The sequence below is a fragment of the Rhineura floridana genome, chromosome 15 (assembly GCF_030035675.1).
Source record: "Rhineura floridana isolate rRhiFlo1 chromosome 15, rRhiFlo1.hap2, whole genome shotgun sequence".
Lineage (NCBI taxonomy): Eukaryota > Metazoa > Chordata > Lepidosauria > Squamata > Rhineuridae > Rhineura > Rhineura floridana.
The window spans coordinates 38785460-38811702 of NC_084494.1; the positions used below are offsets into that span (position 1 = coordinate 38785460).

The 26243-nt window shown below is 51.2% G+C and overlaps 1 protein-coding gene across 4 annotated transcripts in view; it reads right to left on the bottom strand.

Moving 5' to 3' along the window:
• AKT2 (AKT serine/threonine kinase 2) overlaps positions 1-23784 on the bottom strand; it is a 29799-nt gene extending 6015 nt beyond the window's left edge. The window contains exons 1-11 of one of the 4 annotated variants that reach the window (XM_061597856.1): positions 23535-23784; positions 12160-12273; positions 6910-7038; positions 6232-6343; positions 5779-5932; positions 4024-4155; positions 2571-2636; positions 1933-2001; positions 1416-1538; positions 661-789; positions 108-322 (exon numbers count right to left, since the gene is read on the bottom strand). In XM_061597856.1, the coding sequence (XP_061453840.1) occupies positions 108-322; positions 661-789; positions 1416-1538; positions 1933-2001; positions 2571-2636; positions 4024-4155; positions 5779-5932; positions 6232-6343; positions 6910-7038; positions 12160-12205 (1175 nt within the window). In that variant the 5' untranslated portion in view covers positions 12206-12273; positions 23535-23784. The other 3 variants (XM_061597859.1, XM_061597857.1, XM_061597860.1) reach the window with 3 other exon arrangements.
• Between the last annotated feature and the right edge of the window lie 2459 nt (positions 23785-26243).

Below are 26243 nucleotides of genomic sequence, written 5' to 3' on the forward strand. Positions count from 1 at the left end.
TAGCCCTGTGTATGTGCTAACGCCCTCCTCCGAACGGGTGCCACAGCAACAGCTGCCCCCGGCCAAGTGCCCTCCCTCCCCCAGTACACCAGCCCCGGGGAACTCGCCTCTGCTTCGGATCCTTCTTGAGGAGTCCGGCCAGCAGGGCCTTGGCCTCCGGGCTGAGCGTGCGTGGGAAGCGGATCTCCTCCATGAGGATCAGCTCAAAGAGGCGCTCGTGGTCTTGGTTGTAGAAGGGGAGGCGCCCACACATCATCTCGTACATGACCACACCCAGGCCCCACCAGTCCACGGCCCGCCCGTAATCATTGTCCTCCAGCACCTACGAGAGAAGGCAGCAGCAATTCAGCATTCTGTGTCCAGGCTCTTCCCCTTCCTCAGATATTTGCGAGGAGCTGTCAGTGCCCCACATGGAGGCACCACCCAAAAACCTGACAGTGGGTATTGGGACTGCAGTAGCACCCCTGAGCAGCAGAAGGCAGAAAGGAAGCCGAAGAGAGACCATCAACTCAGCAGTGTTGCTGATAAAACTGCCAAGGCCTTTGACATCTGTTCTTGCCAAGGAAGCCTGGCCCTCCATTTCCCTCCCCTCTTTCCTGCCTGTTTGGGGCTGGAAGCTTTTTGGCAACTAGCCTATACAAAGGAGGACATTTCCAATACCTCAGGGGCCAGATACTCTGGTGTCCCACAGAAGGTCTTCATTGTGGCGCCATCAGTGATGCCCTCCTTACACAACCCAAAGTCTGTGATTTTTATGTGTCCATCTTTATCCAGCATGAGGTTCTCCAGCTGGAAGGCACAAAGAAAGGCACTCATCAAGGACACGGCGGGAAGAAAAACATCAAGCTCACCTCCCACCCAGCCCCACCCGCAGAGAAAAAGTGACACACTGTGAACAGTCGGAAGCAGCAGACACACTCTTCCCAAAGGACAGAAAACAACCGGCAGGGAAAATGATTTTTCATTCATTACCACCTTAGGTTGACCCAGGAGTGAGCAATGTTCTCATGTCAATTTAAGCTGCTCCAATCCTGCACCAGAAGGCAGACGTGGCCAGGATGACACATGGCCTGGTCACATCCTGTTCAGACTCTGGTATGCACTTTAGGTGAGACTGCCTTTAAAAAGTATCTGGACGCTGGAACTGGGGCGGAATTCATGAAGTGACCTGGGTGTATGGGCAGTCTTATTCTTCGAGCGGCATTGGCTCCAAGGGGATTCCAAGCCCAGTTTCAAAGTGCTGGCCTGGGGCTGGGTTCAAGGAGCTTGCTACACAAAGGTGCTCCTGGCACGGAGCAGCCACTTCTGTCTGTCAGGAGGTAGATCCAGTCTCTGTTCTAACCCCCATCCCAGCCCCCTTAGTCCTGCCCAAACTCCTTGGTGGAGGCCAAGCCACCTGCACTGTGCAGCGGTACCTTGATGTCGCGGTAAACGACGTCCCGGGAGTGCAGGTACTCCAAAGCAGAAACAATCTCAGCCCCATAGAAACGGGCACGATCCTCAGTGAAGACACGCTCCCTTGAAAGGTGGAAAAACAGCTGGAGGGGGGGGGAAACAAGATACCCGGAAGGGCTCCTGTGAGCATCACAAACAACAAGTAACTGTGGCCAAGAAGGCCATAGGGGCAACTGTGCTTAGCCCATGTGGGCCCTGCCAGCTGGGAATGGGTGGGTTACAGAGGCCCACCCCACCCCCTTTCCATTCTGCAAGTCTGGGCAGGGGGAGCAATGCTACAGGCCAGGTAGTGACAGCTTGGAGGAATGCTTCTGCTGGGGTTGGGAAAGGCAGTCCCCCGCCCCCCATGGGACCTCTGGCTAGCGTGGGTGACAAGTCGGGCCTAGGCAGAGTCATGATGGGGGCTCAAAGCAGTCCACCTGCATAGCACACTTGAAGGCCATGTCTCTCCCCACACACACACCAGCAGACACCCACCTCCCCTCCATTGGCATACTCCATCACGAAGCAGAGGCGATCGTTGGTCTGGAATGCATATTTCAGTGCCTGGAAAAGGGAGTTCACACAGTCACCACAGAGCGGCCCCCCATTTGAGCAGCAGGAGAAGCCACAGGAGGCATCAGCCCCACTAACTGTTCCTCAGTCCAGACAGTCCAACGCAGCTCCTGCTCATGGACTGTGGGCTGGTCATTCCAAGTCACAGGAAGGGAATCAAGATTTCCCAGAGGGCAGGCCTACAACAGCCTGTGGGCGCAGGGAAAAGGTGGATGTACTTGGCCTTCCAAGCAGGAGGGGCAAAAGGAAGAAATGCCCGCTCCTTCCTGAACCTTCTGCCAAGCACGATGAATTGGGCCTGGCTGCAATTTCAGGGCTTGGGAAAACCTGGGATGCTACCTTCACTGGTCTTTAACGTGCACCCGGGAACCTAGACTCCGTCTGTTCTGCCCCCGGCCCCCACCCTCAAAAGCAGCCGCCCGTACAGATCTGAAACCTCATGGCTAGGTCGGCAGGGGAAGAGCTGGGCTGAGCATCAGCCTCCTGCAGAATCAAGACCAGTAGCAGTTGAATGCACCCCCCTCCCGCTGTCAACCCCAGAAGCTCCCAAATGTCCATACCGTGAGGAAGGGATGCCTCGTGTTCTGCAGGACTCTGCTCTCTGTGACAGTGTGAGCCACTTCGTCCTTCAAAAGGCAGGCAAAAAAGCATAGTCACCGGAGCAGCATAATTATGATGTTAACGAGTAGCTGAATTCACCCCTCCGCTGCTGGGGACCCCATTGCTGTCACCCTCAGATGACATTGCTGCTGCTTCCCAGAGGAAACCAGAGCAACCAATGACAGCAGTGCTTAAATCATAGCTGCACAGAGAATGTTTGCTACCTTGACCATCAGTGGCAGAAGAGCTGCGGTTCTCCTCAGCCAGGTGGCTAGCAATGGTAGATGGGCATGCAGTACAACAACTGGAGGGTGGAGGCAGCCAGCCAGATGCCTCAATGTGTAGCCCGAAAGCAGGACCAGAGTGCAACATCAACACTCGCCCAACTGGCGACTCCCAGCAACTGGCATTCCGAAGCACACTGCCTCCAAGAGAGCAGGTGGAACATATTTATTTATTAAATGTGTATACCACCCTTCCTCCCAAAAGGAGCTCAGGGGCCAGTAACCACAGACAGCCTTTTCCTCCATGAATTTGTCTCATCCTCTTTTAAAACCATCCAAGTTGGTGGCCATCACTGCCTCTTGTGGGAGCAAATCCCAGAGTTGAACTGTATGCTGTGTGAAGAAGCACTTTTGTCTGTCCTGAATCTCCCAGCATTCAGCTTCATTGGATAATCCATTTTATGAGGGTTCTAGTTTTATAAGTGAAAGAGAAAAGCTTTCCTTTCTCCACACCATGCATAATTTCATATCATGTTCCTCTACAATGGCAGTTTCTAAAGGCTAAAATCCACCAAATGTTGTAATCTTGCCTCAAAGGGAAGGTGCTCCAGCCCCTGATCACTCTGGTTGCCCTTTTCTGCACATTCTCCCAGCTGAGCCCTACAATGACCCTTTAAAGGGAGCAGCAAACAGACCTACTCACAGACGCTCCTCTTCTCCCAGGCATTTTAGCATGTGTTTTTAAATTGCTTTTAATTTTTTTAAAAATTGTGTTTTTAAATTGTTTTTTGTGTTTAAAATTTGTATATTTGTTTTTAATGTTTTTAATTGCTGTAAACCGCCCAGAGAGCTTCGGCTCTGGGGCGGTATATAAATGTAATAAATAAATAAATAAATAAATATTCCAAGTGTGGATTTGTATAAAGGGATGATATTGGCTACTGGCTTCGTGCTCCCCCCTCCAGATTTGTTTCTTTTTTTCTTTGGCCCTCCCTCAGGCAGGGACCCCATCCCAACAGATCACCATGTATTTGCACTCATGGGGCAAACCCTACCAGCATTTTATGCAACTGGGGGAGGGGGTCTTCTAAGGCGGATGTCGTACCTGCTGGATAAGCAGCTAATGCAAATCCCATCTCCCCTCCCCACCTCACCTGCCCTGACATTATTCCACCCCCAGCCCCCGCACCTTGGCAATGATGACTTCTTTGCGCAGGATCTTCATGGCATAGTAGCGCCCGGTGGCTTTTTCCCGCACGAGGATGACCTTCCCAAAAGTGCCCTTCCCAAGGAGCTTCAGATAGTCAAAGTCATTCATGGTCTTTAATAATAAATAAAAAAGGTAAGAGAGCTGATCAAATGTGGTTACATCAGCCATCTAGAATGACTCAGAACCTTCACAACGAAAAAGGTTTGAACATGTTCTTCTTATGTTGCTTGTGGGCATCTGGTTGGCCATTGTGAGAAATAGGATGCTGGATTAGATAGGCTTTTGACATGATCCAGCAGAGCTCTTGTTATATTCTTATGATTTGTTTTGTAGTCACTTCTGAAAGAAGAGGACATTCCTCAGAAACTGTTAGGTTTGATAAAACATTGTGTGTGTGTGTCCCGTCCCCCCCAGCAGCACCTTTTGGGGGGTCACCTCCTGGGTTTCTTTTCCAGCTGTCATGTATTCCTGTCTTCTGCAGGAAGCAATGACATTTTAATAAGAAAGGAGATGAATCAGAGTTAAAATCTGGCAATCTAGTTTGGCTGGATTTCTGTAGTTTTTTAAAAATTATAAACTCACTTTCCAAATTCGTTTTCATGCTGCAGTGAAGCAGGGAGTGTCACTTGAAAGTGTTGTCATATGGAAGTTCTGGCAAAGGTGACTTGGTTTCAGTGAACCAACTCTTGTTTTTGTATTACTAAACATTATGTTCCTGACAGCTGGATTTGAAATTCTCTCCTTTGTTAATGTTCCTTTCCATCTGAAATTCTTTCATATAGTGGGTCTTTTTATCCTGTTACATTTCCCCAGTAAAACATTTGCAAATTCTTGTTGTCCAGTGGGGTGAAAGTGTAGGGCCACACTAGCGGGCACTGGCAGATTATGTACACCAGCTCCATGAAGACCCCAGTCCTCCAGCTAAGAGGGACAACACCTTATGGCAAGAATGGAGAGTCTTTGGTCCTCCAAGGGTTCCCCACACCTGTCTTTATGGGGTAAAAAAGTGCTGCTCCTCTTGGTTCAACCTCGGTGCTGAATCTAGGAAAATTCCAAAGCGTGTGTGAAGTCTAATAGACTAAGAAGTAAGTTAATATTCTGTAACAAGGCAGTTCCCTATGTTCCTAAGTGGTGGTATATTTTGTTTTTGATGAACTTATCTTGATATGGGAAAAGCTGTTTCAGTGGAAAGATAGATCCATCTGATAGCCAAATCCCAACTCTCCAATACTTCTGATGCTATTAAACTGTGTGCTCCACACTAAAATTAAAAAAGGCACTAAATTGGATTTTCTGTATAAATTATGCAAATTATTGAGCATAATTCCACTTGGGGTAAGACCCAGAGTTCAGTGGAAGAGCAAAGACTTTTTGCATGAAAACTGTCTCGGGTCGAATCCTTTGACTCTCCAATTAAATCCCTGATATATTTAGTTGGGGGGCAAGTGATGGGAAAGACTTACACTTGGAAGTTACTGCTGTAAACCGCCCAGAGAGCTTCGGCTATGGGGCGGTCTATAAATGTAATAAATAATAATAATAATAATAATAACAATAACAATAACAATAATAATATTAATAACATGTTGAGTCTGCATCCACAGTTAAATACGGCACGACCAACCAAGCTCAGTGAGAGGATCACCACTCTGTGCCCCTCCCCTGGCCCCCTCTGCTAAGCCAGAACAGAAGAGAATCTAGCACCACCACCCCATAGCACGCCCCCCCTCCTACCGCCTTGGTCCGGGTCTTGGTCACTGCCACCTCCATCTCCTCGGCCCCTGTGCTGTCACTGGGGGAGCCACACTTGTAGTCCATCCTGTCCTCTTCTGGCTCCTGGTTCTTTAAGCTGTTGGCAACCATCTGAATGGCCCGGATCCACTCCTCCCTGGGGATAAGGTAGACAAGTTAAGGGTCCAAGCCGACATTCAGGTGGGAAAGGACAAGCCTGAGTAACTGCCACAAGCTGCCAGGATGGCTGCTAGCCTGGAGGGCTTTAGAAGATTCCTTGAACGGCTGGTAGTGCCAGCACCTAGTGACGGAGCCTCTGTGATCAGGGACAGAACTGTTCCCACTGCCAGGTGCTGTGCTCAAGCAAGGGGCAGCCGCCCTTCACGTGGAAGCAAGGAGCCCGGCGGATGGGGAGCTGCCAGCGGCCAAGGGGGCTCCAAAGCCACACCTACATACCGCTCATCAGGAGAGTCCACATGGAACGTCCTCTCAATGACAGTCGTCCACTGCAAACAGCGGATGATGAAGGTGTTGGGCCGCGGCCGCTCAACTTTCATCAGCTGGCATTCTGGAAGAGGGGAGAGATACTGCTGTTGGGTGTTGGGTCTCCTCCAAGAGAAGAAGAGGAAGAGGTTCACCTACTTACTTGTCCAGGTCCTTCCCCCCCTCTCAAACGCTTCAGGACACCTCTCCCCTTCTTTGTCCCACTACGTCTCCCCCCTTCGCCCCCCAGTTCCTTGCCTGGCCCAGGATCCTGATTCAAGAGCCCCCCCCCACACACACACACTCTCCTGTGACAAGCCAACTCAGGTAGAGACCAGGGTCAACCTATAGGGCAACTCAGCTCTGCATCTGAGAGAAGAGAAACCGAAAAGACACCCACGCCCCCGTCACACACAAACTCCACACCCTCAGCTGGGACCACTTTTCTCAGCCTTTCCACTCTCTAGCACACAAGTTCCACTTGCGAATGTAGGGGCGACCCGCCCCCTCCCGCCCCTGCCGCATTATGGAGAGAGTGGACAGGGAATCATTGGCATTTTGCTGGGCTCTTACTGCAGGCTGCCTGGAGATGCAGGGAAGCATCATGGCACCTGCCACGCTTTGTCAAGCCGACAGACAGGCAGAACGTACCTGCCACAGAGAAGTCGTTCAAAGGGGGCAGGCTGTGGTCAGACATCTCTGGCTTCTCCTTGTACCCAATGAAAGACCCATCGCTCTTCAGGAGGAAGTACCTGGGTCTCCAGGTTTTGATGTATTCGCCTAGAAAGCAGCAGGGCGAGATAAGGCATGGGAGTCCAGAGCCGCGTGAAGATTGCGGCCACAAGGCCACCTTCAAAATGGCCCTTGCCATGGCCGCTGGTAACCCAGCAGTCTGGCCTCCAGGAGCTGGCCTCTGGGGCACAGCAGGCCAACTACCCAACGGCCCTTAAGAGTGGCCCTGAATTTCACTCCACAGCTGGCAAGTGCCTCTTGCTCTGCTCCCAGCGATGGTTGAACAGGACAAGCCCAATCACATACACCTCTTCAAGAGATCTGGAGCCAGGCTTTTCACCCCCAAGACTCCCTGGGCCCCACTTCTCCCCCAACGGAAATCCTGAGGCTCTGCGGCAAGTCTTAATTTGGATGGAGCAAGAAAGCAGAGGTTTTACACAATAAGCAGCATCTGGGATGAATGCGGCCACCCAAGCCTCCCTATGCAGCCCCCGGGCCTCTTCCCCCGGCCATGCCCCCTCATCAGTCCTGTCCTGAATCCTGATGATAATAATGCCCCTGCTCACCTGGGTGGAGAGAGAGAGAGAGAGTGTGTGGTGCATGACATTCTGAATTTTGCATGGCTGGAATGTAGCCTACCCTACAAAAGCCCCACCTGTTGCTCTGCCCACTCTTCCCTCTGGCCCTGCCCACTGCTAGCATGCAAAAACATAAGAAGAGCCTGCTGGATCAGGCCAGTGGCCCATCTAGTCCAGCAGCCTGTTCTCACAGTGGCCAACCAGGTGCCCATTATGGGAAGTCGCAAGCAGGATCTGAGGGCAAGTGCATTCTCCTCCGCCACAGTTTCCAGAAACTGGTATTCAGAAGCAGACTTCAGAACATAGCCATGGTGGCTTGCAGCCATTGGCAGCCTTGTCCTCCATGTATGTCTAATTCTGCTTTAAAGCTATCCAGCTATACACTGCATGAAGAAGTCCTTCCTTTTGTCTGTCCTGAATCTTCCAACATTCAGCTCCATTGAATATCCACAAGATCTCATGTTATGAGAGAGGGAGAAGAACTTTTCTCTATCCACTTTCTCCATGCCATGCTTAATTTTATACACTTCTATCATATCACCTCTGACTTGCCTTTTCTCTAAACTAAAAAGCCCCAAATACTGCAACTTTTCCTCCTAAGGGAGGCGCTCCATCCCCTTGATCGTTTTGGCTGCCCTTTTTTGAACCTTTTCCAGCTCCACAATATCCTTTTGAGCTGAGGTGACCAGAACTATAGATTTATATACGGGCATGATATTGGCAGCTTTATTTTCAATATCTTTCCTAACGAACCCTAGCATGGAATTGCCTTTTTCACGGCTGCCAAACACTGCGTCAACACCTTCATTGACCTCAAGGTCTCGTTCCTGGTCAGGCAACACCAGTTCAGAGCCCAGCAGCATATATGTGAAATTAAGATTTTTTTGCTCCAATATGGCCACCTCACTCCTCACCCCTAACGCTAGATTGTTTATGAACAAGTTAAACAGCACAGGAGGTCCTAGTAACAGTCCTTGGACAGCATCACATGTGGCTGCCCACAAGGCAATGCAGCCCTCAAGCTGAAAAATGTTTCCCATCCTGGCCCAGACCAGCCTGCCAGGCATAACTTGAGAAGGACAACTGAAGTTTCCGTTCCATTCACATATAAAATGTCCTTCCATCAGCAAGGAAGAGACCCTTTGGCAGCTGCTGCAGCAGACCCTCCCCCACAGTTTACACGCCCTTATCTTGGCAACTCCCAGAGCAAATTATCAGCCTTAACTGTAGTGTCTTGCTACTTCCAACAATTTATATTTTGGGAGGGCTTGTAGGGACACTGTCTGGGCCCATAAAAAACTAAGTATCCACAGGGAGATCTGGAAGCCCAAATGCCCACAACTGCACCATGGAGGCTGCAGCATCCAGGAAGCATTTGGGGCCTTTCCTGGGAATCTCAACCTCTTTTTAAAGAGAAACCTGGAAACACAGGCAGGTAGCTTCAGGGTGAACCTCAAAGGGGATCTGGGCAGGATTTCCAGTGACAAGGAGTGAGGTCTCTGGCCCCCTCCCTGCCAGTCTCCAGAATCACACACCTTCTTTGCTTTTGGCAAGAACAATTCCAAAATGTGGCTCAGTTCTTGCTCAGGCTCTCCTGAGACCAAGACTCGGAGGGCACCTTTATTTCACGCCAGAGCCCAGCTGCAGCAGAGGGGGCCCTCTTTTCTCAGGGCCAAACCACGCATTCTGTAACAGCTCTCAGCTCCAGGTACCAAAATAGCTCCGAGGCAGGCCTGGCTGCCAACACCAGCTGCCGCCATCTATATTTGTCTGCAGGGGGGAGGAGGAGGGGGGTTTTTTGGAGCCTGAGAGGGGCACGGGGGGAGCAGCTCAGGGGACAGCTGAGACTGAGGAGGATGAGGGGGCCTGCAGGGAGACAAAGGGGGCTTTAGAACCAAAAGGCTTGTGCCAAGAGTCATACCTTGCCTTTTGTTAACTTGCCCGCTGCCAACGTGGGAGGTGGCACTGGTCATCCCAGATTCCACAGCTGCCCCAGGTATCCTATGGGCCCCAACAAGCAAAAGCCAAGGAGTCGAGGCCACCAGGCACCGCAAAGGGGTGGCCGAGGGGGAACCTGACACCTCTGGGGGGCCTCCATTCAGTTTGCTCCTTGTCAACACCTCACCTGTTTCAAAGAAGCCTGGCACAAGCTGACCACCTCCTGGCTGCCCTCCAAATGGCCACAGTACTATAGCTGGGAAAGATCCAGCAGGCAATATCTAACTATGGGCTCCAAAAAGGTCACCCCTCCTGCACCCCGAGAGATCCAGAATGCCAGACACAGAGGAAGGGCTTGCCTAGCAGGCCGCTCTGGTATTCATCTTGAAGCGTCTGACTTCGCTTGACTTGTGCAGATCCTGTGTTGGCCAGAGGAGCACCAAGATCAGAGCAAGGCCCTGGCCATCGGCCAAAAGGTTCTTCTGCAGGAGCAGCTGGAACCATGGGCTTCCTCCTCGCTGTGCCCCTGCCTTACAGGGAACAAGCCAGGGTGCTCGTGCTCCTTCTCCTCCTCCTCACACCTTCACACACTCACCCCCTCAACCCTGGGGCCCTCCAGATGTTTTCCACTCCCATTTTCACCATCCCTGATCACCTGTGAAGGGACTTGCGGCCCCAAACATCTCCAGGGCCCCAATGTTGGGGAGAGTGAAAGGCAGCGAGCCTTGCGCTGGTGCACTCCCTGCCCCATTCCAGGCAACAGAGGGAAGGTTTTGCTCTCCTATTTCAATTAACCCACAGCTGAGTGTTACACTCTACACTGTGGTCATTTCATGTGAATCATGAATGGAAGTTGGCTCATTTCCCATAAGCCACAGTCAAGATTAAACAGCTCACTGAGTTTGGACCACACAAGTTATAGTTAATCTAAGTCAAGGGTGGGGAACCTCAGGCCTCTGGGCCAAGCCTTCCCCACACCCCCTCCTTTAAGGGTCTGATTGTGGAACTAGGGGAGCCTTGGAAAGCCCACCTACATTGATCCTTTCATCCTCTGAATTGGAGGTTGAAAGAATCAGCACAGGGCAAAGTTTGCAAGCGCAAGGCATTTTTGTCAGGTGGGTGGGGCAACCCACCTGTCAATCATATTGACATCATAGCAATGTCTTGTGATTGGCAGGGGGGTTGTCCCATCCACCTGTCAAAGTTGGAACCGAAAAAAGGTTCCCCACCCTGATCTAAGTGGTGGTTAATCTAAACAGACCTGAAAGTTCTCAAATAAAATAATAAAATAAAATAAAATTTTATTTATGAGTCGCCTATCTGGCCGAATTAACGGCCACTCTAGGCGACGTACAGTACACAGTACACAAACTCCTCTGTGCGGACGCAGAGGAACAGAGGAACCCCTACAAGCCTGAGATTTGCTACAGCTTGCTCTCATTGCTCTCTCTTGGACATCAGTGTCCAAGGCTCAGTGGGCCACTCAATGAGGATAATCTGTTAAAACTTCTCTCACCAGGAACTCTGCAGTCAGGAGGCTCATTAAACATCGCTTCCTTGACTGAAATCTAGTTCCTAATAAGAAAACAGTTAGAGAAGACCAAAGGTCTGTATCAAGGGTAGTCAACGTGGTGTTCCAGATGTTTTGGATCACAACTCCCACCATTCCTGGCTATTGGCTGGGGCTGACAGGAACTGTGGCCAACGACATCTGCATTGGTCACCCTTAGCCGATACAGTCTAGCATTCTGTTTCACAGAGCAGCCAACCAGATGCCTCTATGGAAGCCCACCAGCAGAACCTGAGTGCAATAGCAGAGGCAATAGCACCTGCAGTACTGGAGGTAGTATGCAGCTGTCATGGCTAACAGCCACTGATACGGCCCTCTCCTCCTCCACGAATTTGTCTAATCCTCTCTTAAAGCTGTCTAAATTGGTGGCCATCATTGCCTCCTCTGACAGCGGATCCCACAATTGAGCCATGCACTGTGTGAAGAATTACTTTCCTTTGTCTGTGCTGAATCTTTCAACATTCAGCTTCACTAGATGACTCCAGATACTAATATGATGAGAGGAGAAAAACTTTTCTATATCCCCTTTCTCAATGCCGTGCATAATTTTACACAACTCTCATCATGTCCCTCATGATTTGTCTTTTTTCCTAAACCAAAAGCCCCAAATGGCCCAGCCTTTCCTCACTGAGGAGTTGCTCCAACCACAAGATCATTCCACTTGCCCTTTTCTGCACAGTATTCCAAGGGTGGCCACACTGTTCCCAGAAATTGCTCAAGCTTGGGCTTTGACACACCTCCAAAGCCAGCAGCTCCGGTCGAAAGGCTTGCAGTTCTCCATGAGCTCCGGCAGCAAATCTGACTAGGAGGGCATCTTCAGCCAGACAGAGTGGGAGGCTAAACTATGCCCAGAACCCAACAGCAAAAGGAAACCGGCACAGACACCCAGAGGTGTAACAGGCATCCAGCAACTTCCTTTCACCAGGAAGTGGGGCCACTACATTCTACATGTGCTGAAGCTTCCAGATAAACCTGAGCTCGCCCCACACAGAGCATATTAGAGCAACCCTATGGAGAGGAGCCCCATTCCCAGGAACACCACTCAGCCCCCTTCTTTCAACATTGGGGGGGTTCATTGCTCACCTCTCTTGTGTAGCCAACCCTCCTTGACAACCGACACCTCGTTCATGTTGACGTGGAAGTTTTGAGCTGATGGGGGCTAGATTCCGCCAGCTGAGCTGTGGGTGGACGGATGACCTGCAGGGGAGAAGAGAACACTGTCTCCCAGAAACTGGTGGAGACCCCTTGAGTCACATGGCCTAGGAAACCACCCCTCCCTCCCAGCCACCCACTGCACTAGCAATGTTCTCAGTATCACAGGAAGTATGTCTGCCAAACAGAGGAACCATCAGAGCCAAAGCCAGTACCAACCTGGCTTCCCCATGGAACCGAGTGCCTCATCATCATCAGTAATGGCAGGATAGCCAAACACATACACCTCCCCCCACGATAAGCAACTGGTCCAGGGAAGAAAAGTTCTGCAGCAGCAGCACCAGCAGCAGCACCAGGCAGCTCTCCCCAAATGAGTGGCCTTGCACAGGTAACCTAGCTGCTCAGCCAAGCCAGACGCTGTAAGCCCACGGCCCAAGCAGCAGGTCTGCACAGCTGTTATCAACACAAGGCAGAAAGGGAAAGGCTGGAGTGACTACACCCCCCCCGACTCCCATCAGTGAGGTATTCAAATGCAAGCCCAACCACCCAGAACATTGAGCACGGCACTGCCCAGTGGCCCCACCATGGTACTGACACCTGTTTTCAATTTCCCTTTTGGCCTTATCTGCCCCTGCGCCTTGCCCTGATAAGAGCAGCATCACTCGAAGGAGCCACACACGCTCAGATCAAAGGGCCCTTGCAGTAAAAACAAACAGCTGGAGAAAGATTAATCCCAGGCACCTGATCGGATTAACTTGGGCGCAGGGTCAACGCCCAGCCCAAAGACACTGCCAGACAGAGGCAGGAAAAGGGCTGCCTTGGCAAGCAAGGATGCGCTGCATAACTGTGCAGGGGCAAAGACGGTGGGTTTCAATGACCCTGCTTTTTGCCAAGGGTGGGTCCACCAACACACGGACTCCAGCAGATGCACACCAAGGTCTGGGCCCAAGTGAGCAATGTGAACTGGCTTGTACCCCACAGACCTTCTGGTGGGAGAGGCCAAGCATGGGAAAGAGGACACGGAGGAAGCCCCCACGGCGAGCTCCTTTGTGTGGTGCCTTCACGCATCACAAGCAACAGGTGAAGAGCTGAACTACTCCCAGAGGAATGCTGCAGCCCAGTCCTCCTCCTGGCTCTCTACTCTTCCAGAATGAGCAGGGAAGAGTGGAAACACATGTTTAAAGGATCACTCTAGGCTACAAAAATCCTTGCACCTAGAATACTAGCACGTCAAAGAGAAGACTAGGCAAGAGTCTTCCCCTCACCTCCACTTACCAGGCCAGGTTATCACAGGCAGGGAATTCCTTGATGTGGGGGAAGCCATCGAGCATCCTCCAAGCCCCCCTGCAGGGCTGTGCAGATATGCAACAGCATGGAACCCCTGTGCAACGAGGAGGCAAAGTATCTGCCCGTGCCAGACACATTGGGGACACAGAAAGGGCGGCTTTCTCCACCTTGCCAGGGGCATCAGGCTCCCCACGGCAGGGTGACTGGCAGAATACTGGGCTTTTGCCTGATCTGGCACGGCAGTTCTTGCGCCACTGGACCGTCACACAGGCAGAGACAACAACAGTCATTGTGACGCGAGTGCGCCACCTGGAACCAGCAGTAACCCTGGACCAGGGCCTTGCAGACACGCAGAGTGGGCACACCCTTGTTTCCAGGGGCCTTGCAAGCCTCAGCAGAGAGCCCTGTGGCCCAGGAACAGCTGAGCCAAGGCCAGAAGGGAGTACTGCACCCTCTCCAGCAGGCTCAGAAAGTTACACATTGCATGAAAGTCTCTAACCTGACTGGTGTGGGTTTTTTTCCTTGCTGCTTGTGTGGTGAGGGGGGCAGGTTAAGAAGCGAAAGCCACTCCAGCCCCAGCCAGGAAGACATTTGTGCAAAGACCTGGCGGCATTTTCTATTGCCACCACGGCCAAGACTGACAACAGCCAACAGTGGGGTTGCGACAGGGCTTTGGAGTCATGTACATAAGAGGGCAAAAGCCTCGTCCCAGTGGAAAGCCAGAGCCAGAAACATTCTCTCCACTTCTGGAGGCCGAGAGAGATTTGGGCAAAAGGGCAGAGCTCTACAAGGCTCAGCAAGAAGAGTCAGCCCACACACCTCAGCACTCCACCCTGCTTTGCTCCCCAACAAAAACGTAAACTGTCAGAAAAAAGGGGGGCAGTGGCAGTAGTGGGGGACTAAGCTACCTTCAAAAGGGCCGCAACAAGCCAGAAGCCCATCCTTGCCAATGCCCAATGTGGGACAGCTCCAAATTGCTGGGGAGGAGATGGGAAAGAAACAGGAAGACCATTTAAAAATGCAGAGGGACCCTGCAAGTGGGGAAGGGACCCCTGGCCTCAGAGGTCCACATGGAGACCATCTGTGTCACCGTCAGAGAACCACCACTTAACATTGCCTGTGTAAGCCCTCCTTTATTTTGCATACTCCCTGCACCCCCGTAAGTCTTTTCAACTGAACAGGGTGATTTATTTATTTATTATTATTTGATTTATATCCTGCCCTTCCTCCCAGCAGGAGCCCAGGGCGGCAAACAGAAACGCTAAAAACACTTTAAAACATCATAAAAAGACCTTAAAATACATTAAACAAAACGTTAAAAACATTTTTTTAAAAAGATTTAAAAACATCTTTTTAAAAAGGGTTAAAAACATGTCACTATGATACCATAGTGACAGCTATCAAAGCCCAGTGGCTGGGGTCACTGCACTGGGGAATCTTTCGGCTGAGAAGGCAGATGGAAAACGAGATATGGAGACTGGGCTGTAAACTCAAAACTCACTTGAACAGAGAGGGCAGCCAGGTCAGGGGGCCACAGTGATGCTTCCCTCCTCTAATCAAAGAGCACCAGATGAAATTTATTTATTTATTATTTGATTTATATCCCACCCTTCCTCCCAGGTTCCCCAAATTAACAAATACAGGATTTAAAATTAACAAATATAAGTTTTAAAAATGAAAAGCATAGCTGTTGGGGCTGCTGTTGTTAAATGTGGCCGGCTTCCTTGACTATAGCAAGATGCAGTGAGACTGAAATATTAACAGCTCTCAGATAAAATGGCCCCAGCACCTTCTGCTCCTAAAAGCAACTGATGCTCATGTGCAGAATTTTCAAATGTTTCCCCTCTGAGATAGGCTGAAAGGCATAAAAGCAGCACTGAGTCAGGCCAATATTCTGAGCTTCACCTGCTTTTCTGCTCTGACCCAGGTCTTCAGGAAAGGGTTCTTCCTGGTTCGGTCAGCTGAGATCCTTCCAGCTGAAGGGTCCAGGCATAGAACTTGGGGCTTGCAATGCTCTTGCTGGGCTGGCCCCTCTAGGTGGTCAATGGAAGCAGAGAAGACCCTGTGGCAGGGAAGATCAGGCTCCGCAATGGCACCAGAAGGGAGGGAGGACAGGCAGGATGGGAGAGGGCAATGTTCCAGGTAGCTGCAGTCCCCCCCCTCAATATGTCTATATAGATGGTGCAGCGGCTGATTACATTTAAATGGAAATTGGGAGAGGAAGGGCCTGGGCAGGGCACAGTGGCGTGGGGAGGCTAAAGGGCTTGAAGACCCCGACTCTCCGACAGTGGTTTAGTGACAAGGAGCTGGAACCTCCTGCCCTAGTGCACGATCAAGGGGCAGTGCTTCCAAAATCCTCAAAACCAGAGTAAGAAGATTGAAAAACAATAGGCACACACATAACCTTGCGACTCTCCTAGTTACCAGAGGGAAGCCCTGCCCACACCCACTTGGGCAGTACTCCTGGTGGAGAGTCCTTGGTCTTGCCTGGAACAGGACCCCCACTGCCTCAGCCTCTCTTAGGACACTGGCACCCCTCCCCCATTTTGTACACCTGTTTCTACGGCACAGGCCACAGGGCTGGGTCCCCATCCCAAGCCACAAATTGAGCAGCTCAGTCCCGACTTCTCTCCCGGTGGTTACCCTGGCTGAACACGCAAGAGCAGCACGCTCACCCCGCATGGGGGGGGAGGGGGGAGACTTGTTGACTTGCCGAGCATGTGTGACTCAGCCACTGCAAGCGCCAAAGTTGTTTATGCACTCCAGGATGTGACCCTGTGGAACAGGAGGGGAGGAGACCTTGTGGCTGAGAAGGGGGAACAAACACAGAGAAGGGCTGCACTGCTTGGCGCTCAGACAAGGGGGAGGGGCTCAATCAGCCCCAAAACCTGGAGGTGGTCCCCCACACCAGAACTACTGCAGGCCCCCAGAATCATGCTCTGAACCGAATGGACATGGCTAGATTGAGGGACCTGCGCCCATCCCCACACCTCCGCCAGCTCAGCCTTACTCCCACTCAGCCAGTACCACCCAAGCTTGGGGACAGCTCAGTCCTCCCCTCCACAACAACTGGCAGTTTGTGGAACCAGATGTTCAAAGTGAAACAAAAACTGAATCTGTCTGTGAGTTTTTCCCAGTGCCGCCCCATAAGGGATGTGCCAACAAGGGAGGCCTGATGCATGCTAACCATAAATCACGCCAAGAGAATTGGGGTCTTAATGAGAGTCGGAAGAGGGGAGAGGCCCAGAAAGAGGGCTCTACCTCCTGCAAAACAACCACAACATTCTCTGCTCCAAACCTCATCATTCCCAGAGATTGCCAGAAAAGAGAAAGGGATGCAGGGAGGCCCAGAGACAGCTGTGACAGAGACTGGCTGCATATGTGTTCCAGTCATGACAAAGAAGCAAAGTTTCTAGATATTCTAAATGACTATTCCCTAGACTAGTTGGTCATGGAACTGACCAGAGGGATGGCAACCCTGGACTTAATCCTCAGTGGGGACCGGGACCTGGTGCGAGATGTAAGTGTTGTTGAACCGATTGGGAGCAGTGACCACAGTGCTATTAAATTAAACATACATGTAAATGGCCAATTGCCAAGAAAATCCAACACGGTCACATTTGACTTCAAAAGAGGAAACTTCACAAAAATGAGGGGATTGGTAAAAAGAAAGCTGAAAAACAAAGTCCAGAGGGTCACATCACTCGAAAATGCTTGGAAGTTGTTTAAAAACACTATATTAGAAGCTCAGCTGGAGTGCATACCGCAGATCAGAAAAGGTACCGCCAGGGCCAAGAAGATGCCAGCATGGTTAACGAGCAAAGTCAAGGAAGCTCTTAGAGGCAAAAAGTCTTCCTTCAGAAAATGGAAGTCTTGTCCAAATGAAGAAAATAAAAAAGAACACAAACTCTGGCAAAAGAAATGCAAGAAGACAATAAGGGATGCTAAAAAAGAATTTGAGGAGCACATTGCTAAGAACATAAAAACCAACAACAAAAAATTCTATAAATACATTCAAAGCAGGAGACCATCTAGGGAGACAATTGGACCCTTGGATGATAAGGGAGTCAAAGGTGTCCTAAAGAACGATAAGGAGATTGCAGAGAAGCTAAATGAATTCTTTGCATCTGTCTTCACAGTGGAAGATATAGGGCAGATCCCTGAACCTGAACTAACATTTGCAGGAAGGGATTCTGAGGAACTAAGACAAATAGTGGTAACGAGAGAGGAAGTTCTAAGCTTAATGGACAATATAAAAACTGACAAATCACCGGGCCCGGATGGCATCCACCCGAGAGTTCTCAAAGAACTCAAAGGTGAAATTGCTGATCTGCTAACTAAAATATGTAACTTGTCCCTCGGGTCCTCCTCCGTGCCTGAGGACTGGAAAGTGGCAAATGTAACGCCAATCTTCAAAAAGGGATCCAGAGGGGATCCTGGAAATTACAGGCCAGTTAGCTTAACTTCTGTCCCTGGAAAACTGGTAGAAAGTATTATTAAAGCTAGATTAACTAAGCACATAGAAGAACAAGCCTTGCTGAAGCAGAGCCAGCATGGCTTCTGCAAGGGAAAGTCCTGTCTCAGTAACCTATTAGAATTCTTTGAGAGTGTCAACAAGCATATAGATAGAGGTGATCCAGTGGACATAGTGTACTTAGACTTTCAAAAAGCGTTTGACAAGGTACCTCACCAAAGGCTTCTGAGGAAGCTTAGCAGTCATGGAATAAGAGGAGAGGTCCTCTTGTGGATAAGGAATTGGTTAAGAAGCAGAAAGCAGAGAGTAGGAATAAACGGACAGTTCTCCCAATGGAGGGCTGTAGAAAGTGGAGTCCCTCAAGGATCGGTATTGGGACCTGTACTTTTCAACTTGTTCATTAATGACCTAGAATTAGGAGTGAGCAGTGAAGTGGCCAAGTTTGCTGACGACACTAAATTGTTCAGGGTTGTTAAAACAAAAAGGGATTGCGAAGAGCTCCAAAAAGACCTCTCCAAACTGAGTGAATGGGCGGAAAAATGGCAAATGCAATTCAATATAAACAAGTGTAAAATTATGCATATTGGAGCAAAAAATCTTAATTTCACATATACGCTCATGGGGTCTCGACCAGGAGAGAGACCTCGGGGTTGTAGTGGACAGCACGATGAAAATGTCGACCCAGTGTGCGGCAGCTGTGAAAAAGGCAAATTCCATGCTAGCAATAATTAGGAAAGGTATTGAAAATAAAACAGCCGATATCATAATGCCGTTGTATAAATCTATGGTGCGGCCGCATTTGGAATACTGTGTACAGTTCTGGTCGCCTCATCTCAAAAAGGATATTATAGAGTTGGAAAAGGTTCAGAAGAGGGCAACCAGAATGATCAAGGGGATGGAGCGACTCCCTTATGAGGAAAGGTTGCAGCATTTGGGGCTTTTTAGTTTAGAGAAAAGGCGGGTCAGAGGAGACATGATAGAAGTGTATAAAATTATGCATGGCATTGAGAAAGTGGATAGAGAAAAGTTCTTCTCCCTCTCTCATAATACTAGAACTCGTGGACATTCAAAGAAGCTGAATGTTGGAAGATTCAGGACAGACAAAAGGAAGTCCTTCTTTACTCAGCGCATAGTTAAACTATGGAATTTGCTCCCACAAGATGCAGTAATGGCCACCAGCTTGGATGGCTTTAAAAGAAGATTAGACAAATTCATGGAGGACAGGGCTATCAATGGCTACTAGCCATGATGGCTGTGCTCTGCCACCCTAGTCAGAGGCAGCATGCTTCTGAAAACCAGTTGCCGGAAGCCTCAGGAGGGGAGAGTGTTCTTGCACTTGGGTCGTGCTTGCGGGCTTCCCCCAGGCACCTGGTTGGCCACTGTGAGAACAGGATGCTGGACTAGATGGGCCACTGGCCTGATCCAGCAGGCTGTTCTTGTGTTCTTATGTTCTTATGTGGACCCACAGGCTGGTGCTGCAGATGGAACAAGCTGCATGGCCCAATTCAACCCATGGCTCAACTTTCTGAGGCCTAATAATGCCACTCAGGAGTTGATGTGAGGTGCTGGAACAGTATCAGGTCACACATGCCCTTCTTTGCAGGACCCCACAGAGTTCCATCTCATGCTGTGCAAAGTGTTTATGAACTGGAGCTCAAGACATTGCTGCAGCTCCATCTGTGAAATAGGGTCTGTTTTGGCCCTTTGCAGGTAGGCCACACACTGCTCACAAGGCCAGGGAAACAGCAGCACGATCTCTGGGAAAGCCAGACAAGAGAAGGCAAGAGCAGCCTATAGAGTTCTGCGGAGGGGCTTCTCCAAAAAACGGCGTGGGACTATCCAGCCTGTCTAAGGACCTCCTGTCTTTAAAGCACAGGAGATAGGCAACTGTCGTGCAGATGACAGAAGAGTAACCACTCATTTCTTCCTTCTTGCTATGCAGATCTTTTGGCCCTTTCACAAGGATGCGGAGCGAGGCCATAATGGAAGATTCAGGAGAAGATTCAGCCACAGGATGTGCTGAGAGCCAAGTCAGGGCTGCTTCTCCAAGTACAGCAAGAGTGCCCTGCCTTCACCACGGAGCCCCCTCCTATGTACCCAGGCCACCCCCATTTTTAGACATTAAATGCTGTTCAAACTACTGAGGGAACAGAAAGCTGTTTAAGAAAGGAAGTTGTGCTTTTCACACAGTCACATGTTGTTAAAAACCAAACTTGTGCACTGCACAAATGAGTGGAGAAAGCGCTTGACAAACAGAGAGGGGTTACAAGGAGCCAAAAAACCAAAACCAAAACCCGTTAATCCACCACTTAGCATTTGGGCCTTTCAGAGAAAAAATGCTTTCCATTCTTTTGCTTTTGTATTCTTGGCACACTCAGACTGGCTCAAGGCTTAAAATGGAGCAGATTTATTTCCAGGCCACAAGAACTCTGGACCTCTATCTTACCCGAAAGGCAGAAGCTTACAAAAAGAGTTGCCAGGCTTAAGAGGCTCCAAGGAGGTCTCAAGGCAAAGAGCTAGAGGGAAAGGCGAGTGATGGCCTAACATCCAATCTTGGACACCAACAAATGGGTAAAGCGATGTCCTCAAATCCATCAGGTGGTTCCAGTGGGAGCAGGTTAGCCCTTCCTCTCCCCACGTTTGTCTTCTCATTCCCCTGGGAAGTCTTCCCCCCCCCTTGCTGACCCATAAGGGGCTTGAACCACACAGCCTGGAGGAACACACACACAGCAACTGGTGAGTGTGTTTGGGGGAAATGGAAGGGGATGTCCAAAGCACCTGTGAAATCTTCTCTTTTCCTAAATTCTATGTCTGACTAATACAGATTTTCTTTACTCTCCTTCAAACTTACTCAGATTCTTTGCAACAGATTTTTACAGAAAGGAAAGTCACTGCATTTCCACTATGGAATCTGTTTTCTCTCCCTCCCCTTCCCCATTTGTTTTCCAAGGAAGGCCCCTGAAATGGATGCTCCTCTCTTCAAGATCTTTCTTTCCCAGAGTGGAATTCCAAGTCTAGCTGTTGCTACATCCCATGGAAATTCCAAGGGCAGCAGCCATGAAGGAGGAAGTGAGCACACTGTCCCACAGCAACAAACCCGCCTGCCAGCCGGCCCATTTCCTAAATGTCAAACAGCAATTCCAAGTTATTTTTAGGGGCCTGCTAGGGCCTTTATAACAACACTCTTCTCCTTCATGCAAACCCTGCAACTGAGAGATCCAGGTGAAGAGACTGAAGGCCCAGGAGCAGAAGGCAGGTGGTTCTGTATACAGAGGCCAGCACACAGAGTTACACACACAAGCCTCAGAACACCTGAAGCTCAGGTGTCACTGTTAGCCTTACAGAAACAGGGAGCTTGAGAACAGTGTGGGAAGCCTGTTGCCTGCCTGAGTGCAAAAATGTGCTCTGATCAAGAGCAGAGGTCCCAGCAGTGACTCACCCACTCACAATTTTTTGGAGGTTGGAGTTTACGCTGGCCACGTGAGTGATGTCCGTGAGGCAGACAAGCTGCTGTCTTCTCTATGCAATGGGCAAAGTCCCAGCAAGTCAAAGCAGAGTACGCCATTCACATGTTGCTAGCAAAGCTAGTTCAGAATGTGGCCTTCAGTCAGGGGGCTGTTAATTGCCTCCATGTCGTCGCTCCCTCCCCCCCCCCGCCGGAAGGCCAGCAGGCACCCAGTCTGAAATTGGCAGAATTCGCACATCCCTGTCAAAACTCCTCTAAGGTTTGAGGCTCTATTGTCACTGCATATCTTACAGAGAAAGGTTCCAGTTACTCAGGACTGTCCTACAAGAACACACGTAAAGTCAGTATAGTGTCTAGATACCAGGAACAGATCACTTCTCTCTCTCGCTCTGTCTGTTCAAATGCAACCGGCGCACCAGAAGGGAACCAACTTGAGTCATAACTGCTCTGTGGCCCAGGGTCAACAACATTCAGAGGCCAACAGACGAAAAAAACAGAATGAAAAGGGCAGCATGAATGTTTGCATGTGTCAGAGTAGGCCCCAAAACAAGACCCCTGGAAGAGAAGTTAACCCAGTAGCTAAAAGCCAGCGACAGTGGCCCTATGCATTTTTTTATTCCTAGGGAGAAATGTTCTCAAAAGCCAACCACTTTCAAAGCAAACCCTCACCTCGCACCGTGGTACTAAATTACAGCTCCAAAATGCAGATTTCCCACCAGGCCAACCCAACACATAGCTTCGGGCAAGAACCAGCCCTGAGTACTCTGCTGTACAACTCCTAGCATCATACAGGTGCTTAAAAAAGCACTGGGCAGAATTCCCACAACACACACACACAGACTCATTCCTCCACTTTCTCACACAGTAGATTGCTGCTACCTTCCCGGATGTAAGCAGGAGAATCTGCCTAGCCTATTGTTCCATTCCAACAAGGGCTGGCTACAAGCAGGGGGAGGTGGAGAATGTCACCTTTTTTGCCACACGGCTTGACCCCCAGCATTTGGTTCAGAGCCCTGTATGCATATTGTGCATTTGGGAAGAGTGAGCACTGCAAGCGCCTGGTGCAGCTCACTAGATGGCCTCAGGTCAGCCACTCTGCCTCAAACTAACTGACCTCACAGTGCGAGGTTGTTGGGAGGAACAAACGGGATTGCAGTCTCCACATACAGTTCTGCCCTGAATGAAGCAAGTATTGTTATTAATAATAAGGAAGTAAACAACAGCAGGATTCCCATCCCCTACTTCAAGCCAAGCATTCTGCTGCCGGAGCAGACCCCCCATCTAAAAAAATCTTAGAGCACCAATTCAGGTAACAACTCCTTACAGCACCATTTCAAAGCCAGTTCCTGCCTCCCCATATGCCCCCCTCACCCCAAGCCCCAACTGCAGCTAAGCGAGGCGCCAACCGTCCTGCACACAGAGACAACTCCTTCGGGGATGGAGAGCGGCATGCCCGCTCCGCTGGCCTTTCTTGATCGCCTCCGACCTGCAGCCCCGGGAGGCTTCCCAGCACTTGAGGAACCAGCGGGGGGGACCCACATTTCCGCTTTCGGCTCCGGCGAGAGGGATTCCTGGCCCGGCCCTTCACGCGGAGCCAGCGGGAATTCCTCGCAGCAGCGACGCGCGCGAGCGCGACCCGCGACAAGCCCGAGTCGCTGGGCAGCCTTCGCCAACCTGGCGCCCTCCACGTGTTCCGGACTGCAATTTCCACCAGCCCGCGGGCAGCAGGAGGCCGGCGGCAAAGAAGCGCCCTCCCCGTGGGGCAGGGACCTCCGGCCCTCTCCTCTCCGCAGCGCCTCCCGCCTCTTCCAAAGGGGGGCCGCCGCCGCCGCCGCGATCCCGGCGAGACCCGGAGCCGCCCCGCACACGCCCCTCCCCGGCTGACTCGCCCAACGCCTGGCTCCATTCTGCGCCTGCGCCTCACCCCACCCCCCCGCTGAGGCGCCCGGTGGTTCGCGCCCCCCGCGCCCCCTCCCACAGGGCCACCCGCGCGCGCGCCTGGCCGGGCGATACCAATGTCTCCCCGAGAGGGGGGGCGCGCGCGGGCTTACTGACCGACCCCCTCTCCCCCCGCCTCACCTGCTGCCGCCGCCGCTACCGGCGCCCCCTCAGAGCCATCCTCGCCGCCGTGTCAGGCCCGACGCTCCCGGAAACCCCGCCCCCAGCGGCCCACGCATGCAGGAAGGAGGGGGGAGGGGCGGCGGCGGCCGGGGCGTGTTTGGGCGCTGGATGCGCGCACGCGGAGGGGGCGCGACTAGAAGATGAAATAGCCCCCGCCGCCGCCAACACCTTCAGCTGTGGTGCGCAGGCGCGGCTGTAGCAGCCCAGGCGCTCCCAGTGCGCAGGCGCTAGAGCGGGCTCACCACGAAGCCGTCGTTACGGCGCCTGCGAGAGAGGAAGCTCGGCTAGACTCGGTGCGCATGCGCGGCAGCCCCGGCGGGCGGCTCGGCAAGAGGCAGTGGCAGCCTCCGCCTCTCCACGTCCGCGCCTGGCGCTGCCAACAGGAAGGCGGCGGAGGCCCAGGGCGCTCTTGGGGGTTGCCTGAAATTGCAGCGTGTCCTGCAGAAGGAGCAAGCTTTCGCGTCCCGCAGGACTCTTCTGCAGCGCGGAGGCTAAGCGGGTTACGGGCACAGAGGACTGAATGGGTAGTTCTCCCGATGGAGGGAGCCGGCGACTCCCCTCCGCCCCCCAGGAACAGTATGGGGGCCTGCGTTTTTTAATTTGTTCATTCGTTACCTGGCGTTAGAGCCAAGCAGGGACGCAGCCACGTTTTGAGAGACCGAATTGTTCAGGGGGGTAACAACACGACGGGATTGCAAGGAGCGCCAGAAGGATCTCTCCAAACTGGGTGAACAGGCAATAAAATAGCAACTGTGATTCGATGTAAGCAAATGAAAAGTTCCATCCCCACAGATGCAGATATGGGGGTCTCAGCTGGTGGTGACTGGCCAGGCATGGGACGTTGGGGTCCTAGTGGAGTTTTCCATTTATATCTCACCTTCCCTCCATGGAGCTCAAGGTGCTGTACGAACGTTGTTCTTCTGATTTTATCCTCACACTAACCCTGTGTAGTAGGTTAGGTTGTCAGTCAGTGACTGGCCCAAGGTCACCCAGTAAGGTTCATGGCCAAGCAGGGATTTGAATCCTGATCCCCCAGGGCCTAGTCCAACACTCTAACCACTACACCACATGGTCAGCTCAAGGAGCAGAGTGTAAAGTTGCCAGTACCACAGTGCTATTTTATACATTTATAGCGAGACTTCACTTGGCATACTCTGTAGAGTCCTGACCCCATCACCTCAAAAAGGGTATTGCGGAGCTGGAGAAGGTTCAGCAAAGGGCAACCAAAATTATTGGAGGGATGGAACTACTCCCTATGAGGAAATGTTATGACATTTGGGGCTTTTTAGTGTTTTGTTTTTTTTAAAAAAGGCAAGCAAGGAGGGACATGATAGAGGTGTGTAAAGCTTATGCCTCATGTAGGGAAGGTGGACAGAGAAGTTTTTCTCCCTCATAATACTAGAACCCAACAGGGCTGAAATGTGGCCTACAAATACAAAAAAGGACACACTGCAGAGGGGCAAAGCCTGGGATCAGAGACAGGCAATCAGCACTCAACTAAACAATTTCGGGAGAGGGTTGTATGTGTGCATGTTGGAACTTACCAGGCCCAACGTTTAGTTATTTAGTGGCCTGGATCAACTTCCTAAGGGCTTGAGAGCTCAGGGATCCAAATGTTTTAGCAGGCCAAGGTAGACAGCCAAAGTCTGAGCCCACTAGAACAGGGCCCTCCCCAAGTGTGACAATCTGCCGCCTCCCTAAGCTCAGGGGGTCCTCTGTGTATATGCAGAGATTGGCGCTACACAGTGGAACTGCAGGGATGCTGCCACCACCTTCCCTTCAGCTCCACACAGGTTGGAAAGCAAGAGGCACTTGGAGTGACACAGGGATCATCTGCAGACCACCAACAACACTGCTTGTTAGAGTCAGACCGTCCACCTAACCCCAGTACCATCTACTCTGACAGGCAGCAGCTTTTCAAGAACTCAAGACAAGAGAGGAAGTCTTTCTCAAGGCAGCGTACACAAGAGGGCTTTCCCAGCTGACTCCCATCCAAGGCAGGGACCAGACCCTCTTACTCTCCAGCAAGGCTGCCGCTCCATGAGATTCCAAGGCCCATCCCTGCACCTACTAACTCAAAGCTGCCTTTAAATGCGTGGGCTGTTCTGTTCAGAACAAAGGAGGCTTCCTTATACTGAGTCAGTCCATCTCACTCACTACTGTCTACACTGACTGCCAGCAGCTCTCCAGGGTTTGACGGGGGCCCACCAGGGAGTGACCTTGGAACCTTCTACATGCAAAGCAGAGGCTCTGCCCCTGAGCTACAGCCCTTCCTGTTTTGTATGGGGCGTTTTTCTACTTGAGGCCTCAGGAGAAAGGCTAGAAGTTAGGCAAGTAGTAAAGGGGGGAAACAGAGGAGGAGGGGACACTAGAATGCCAGAACAGTCATCTCTCCTTTGATGGAGGCTTGGCCCGCCTCCCCATGGATACTTAGAAATACTGTCCAATCAACTCTCTGCAAACGATTCAATCCCACGTAAATGTACATTCTAGAGGGGCAGAGGAAATTTCTGCAACATTTCCAGCAGTGAACCTGCTGATCAGGTGCTACCACTATTGCCAATCATCTAGTAGGGCTGCTCCATCGTGGGCCCTGCGTGAGACATTTAAGGGCTCTATACCCCCTTTGCGAGGACACAAGAAGAGATGCGTGAGCTGAAACACAAG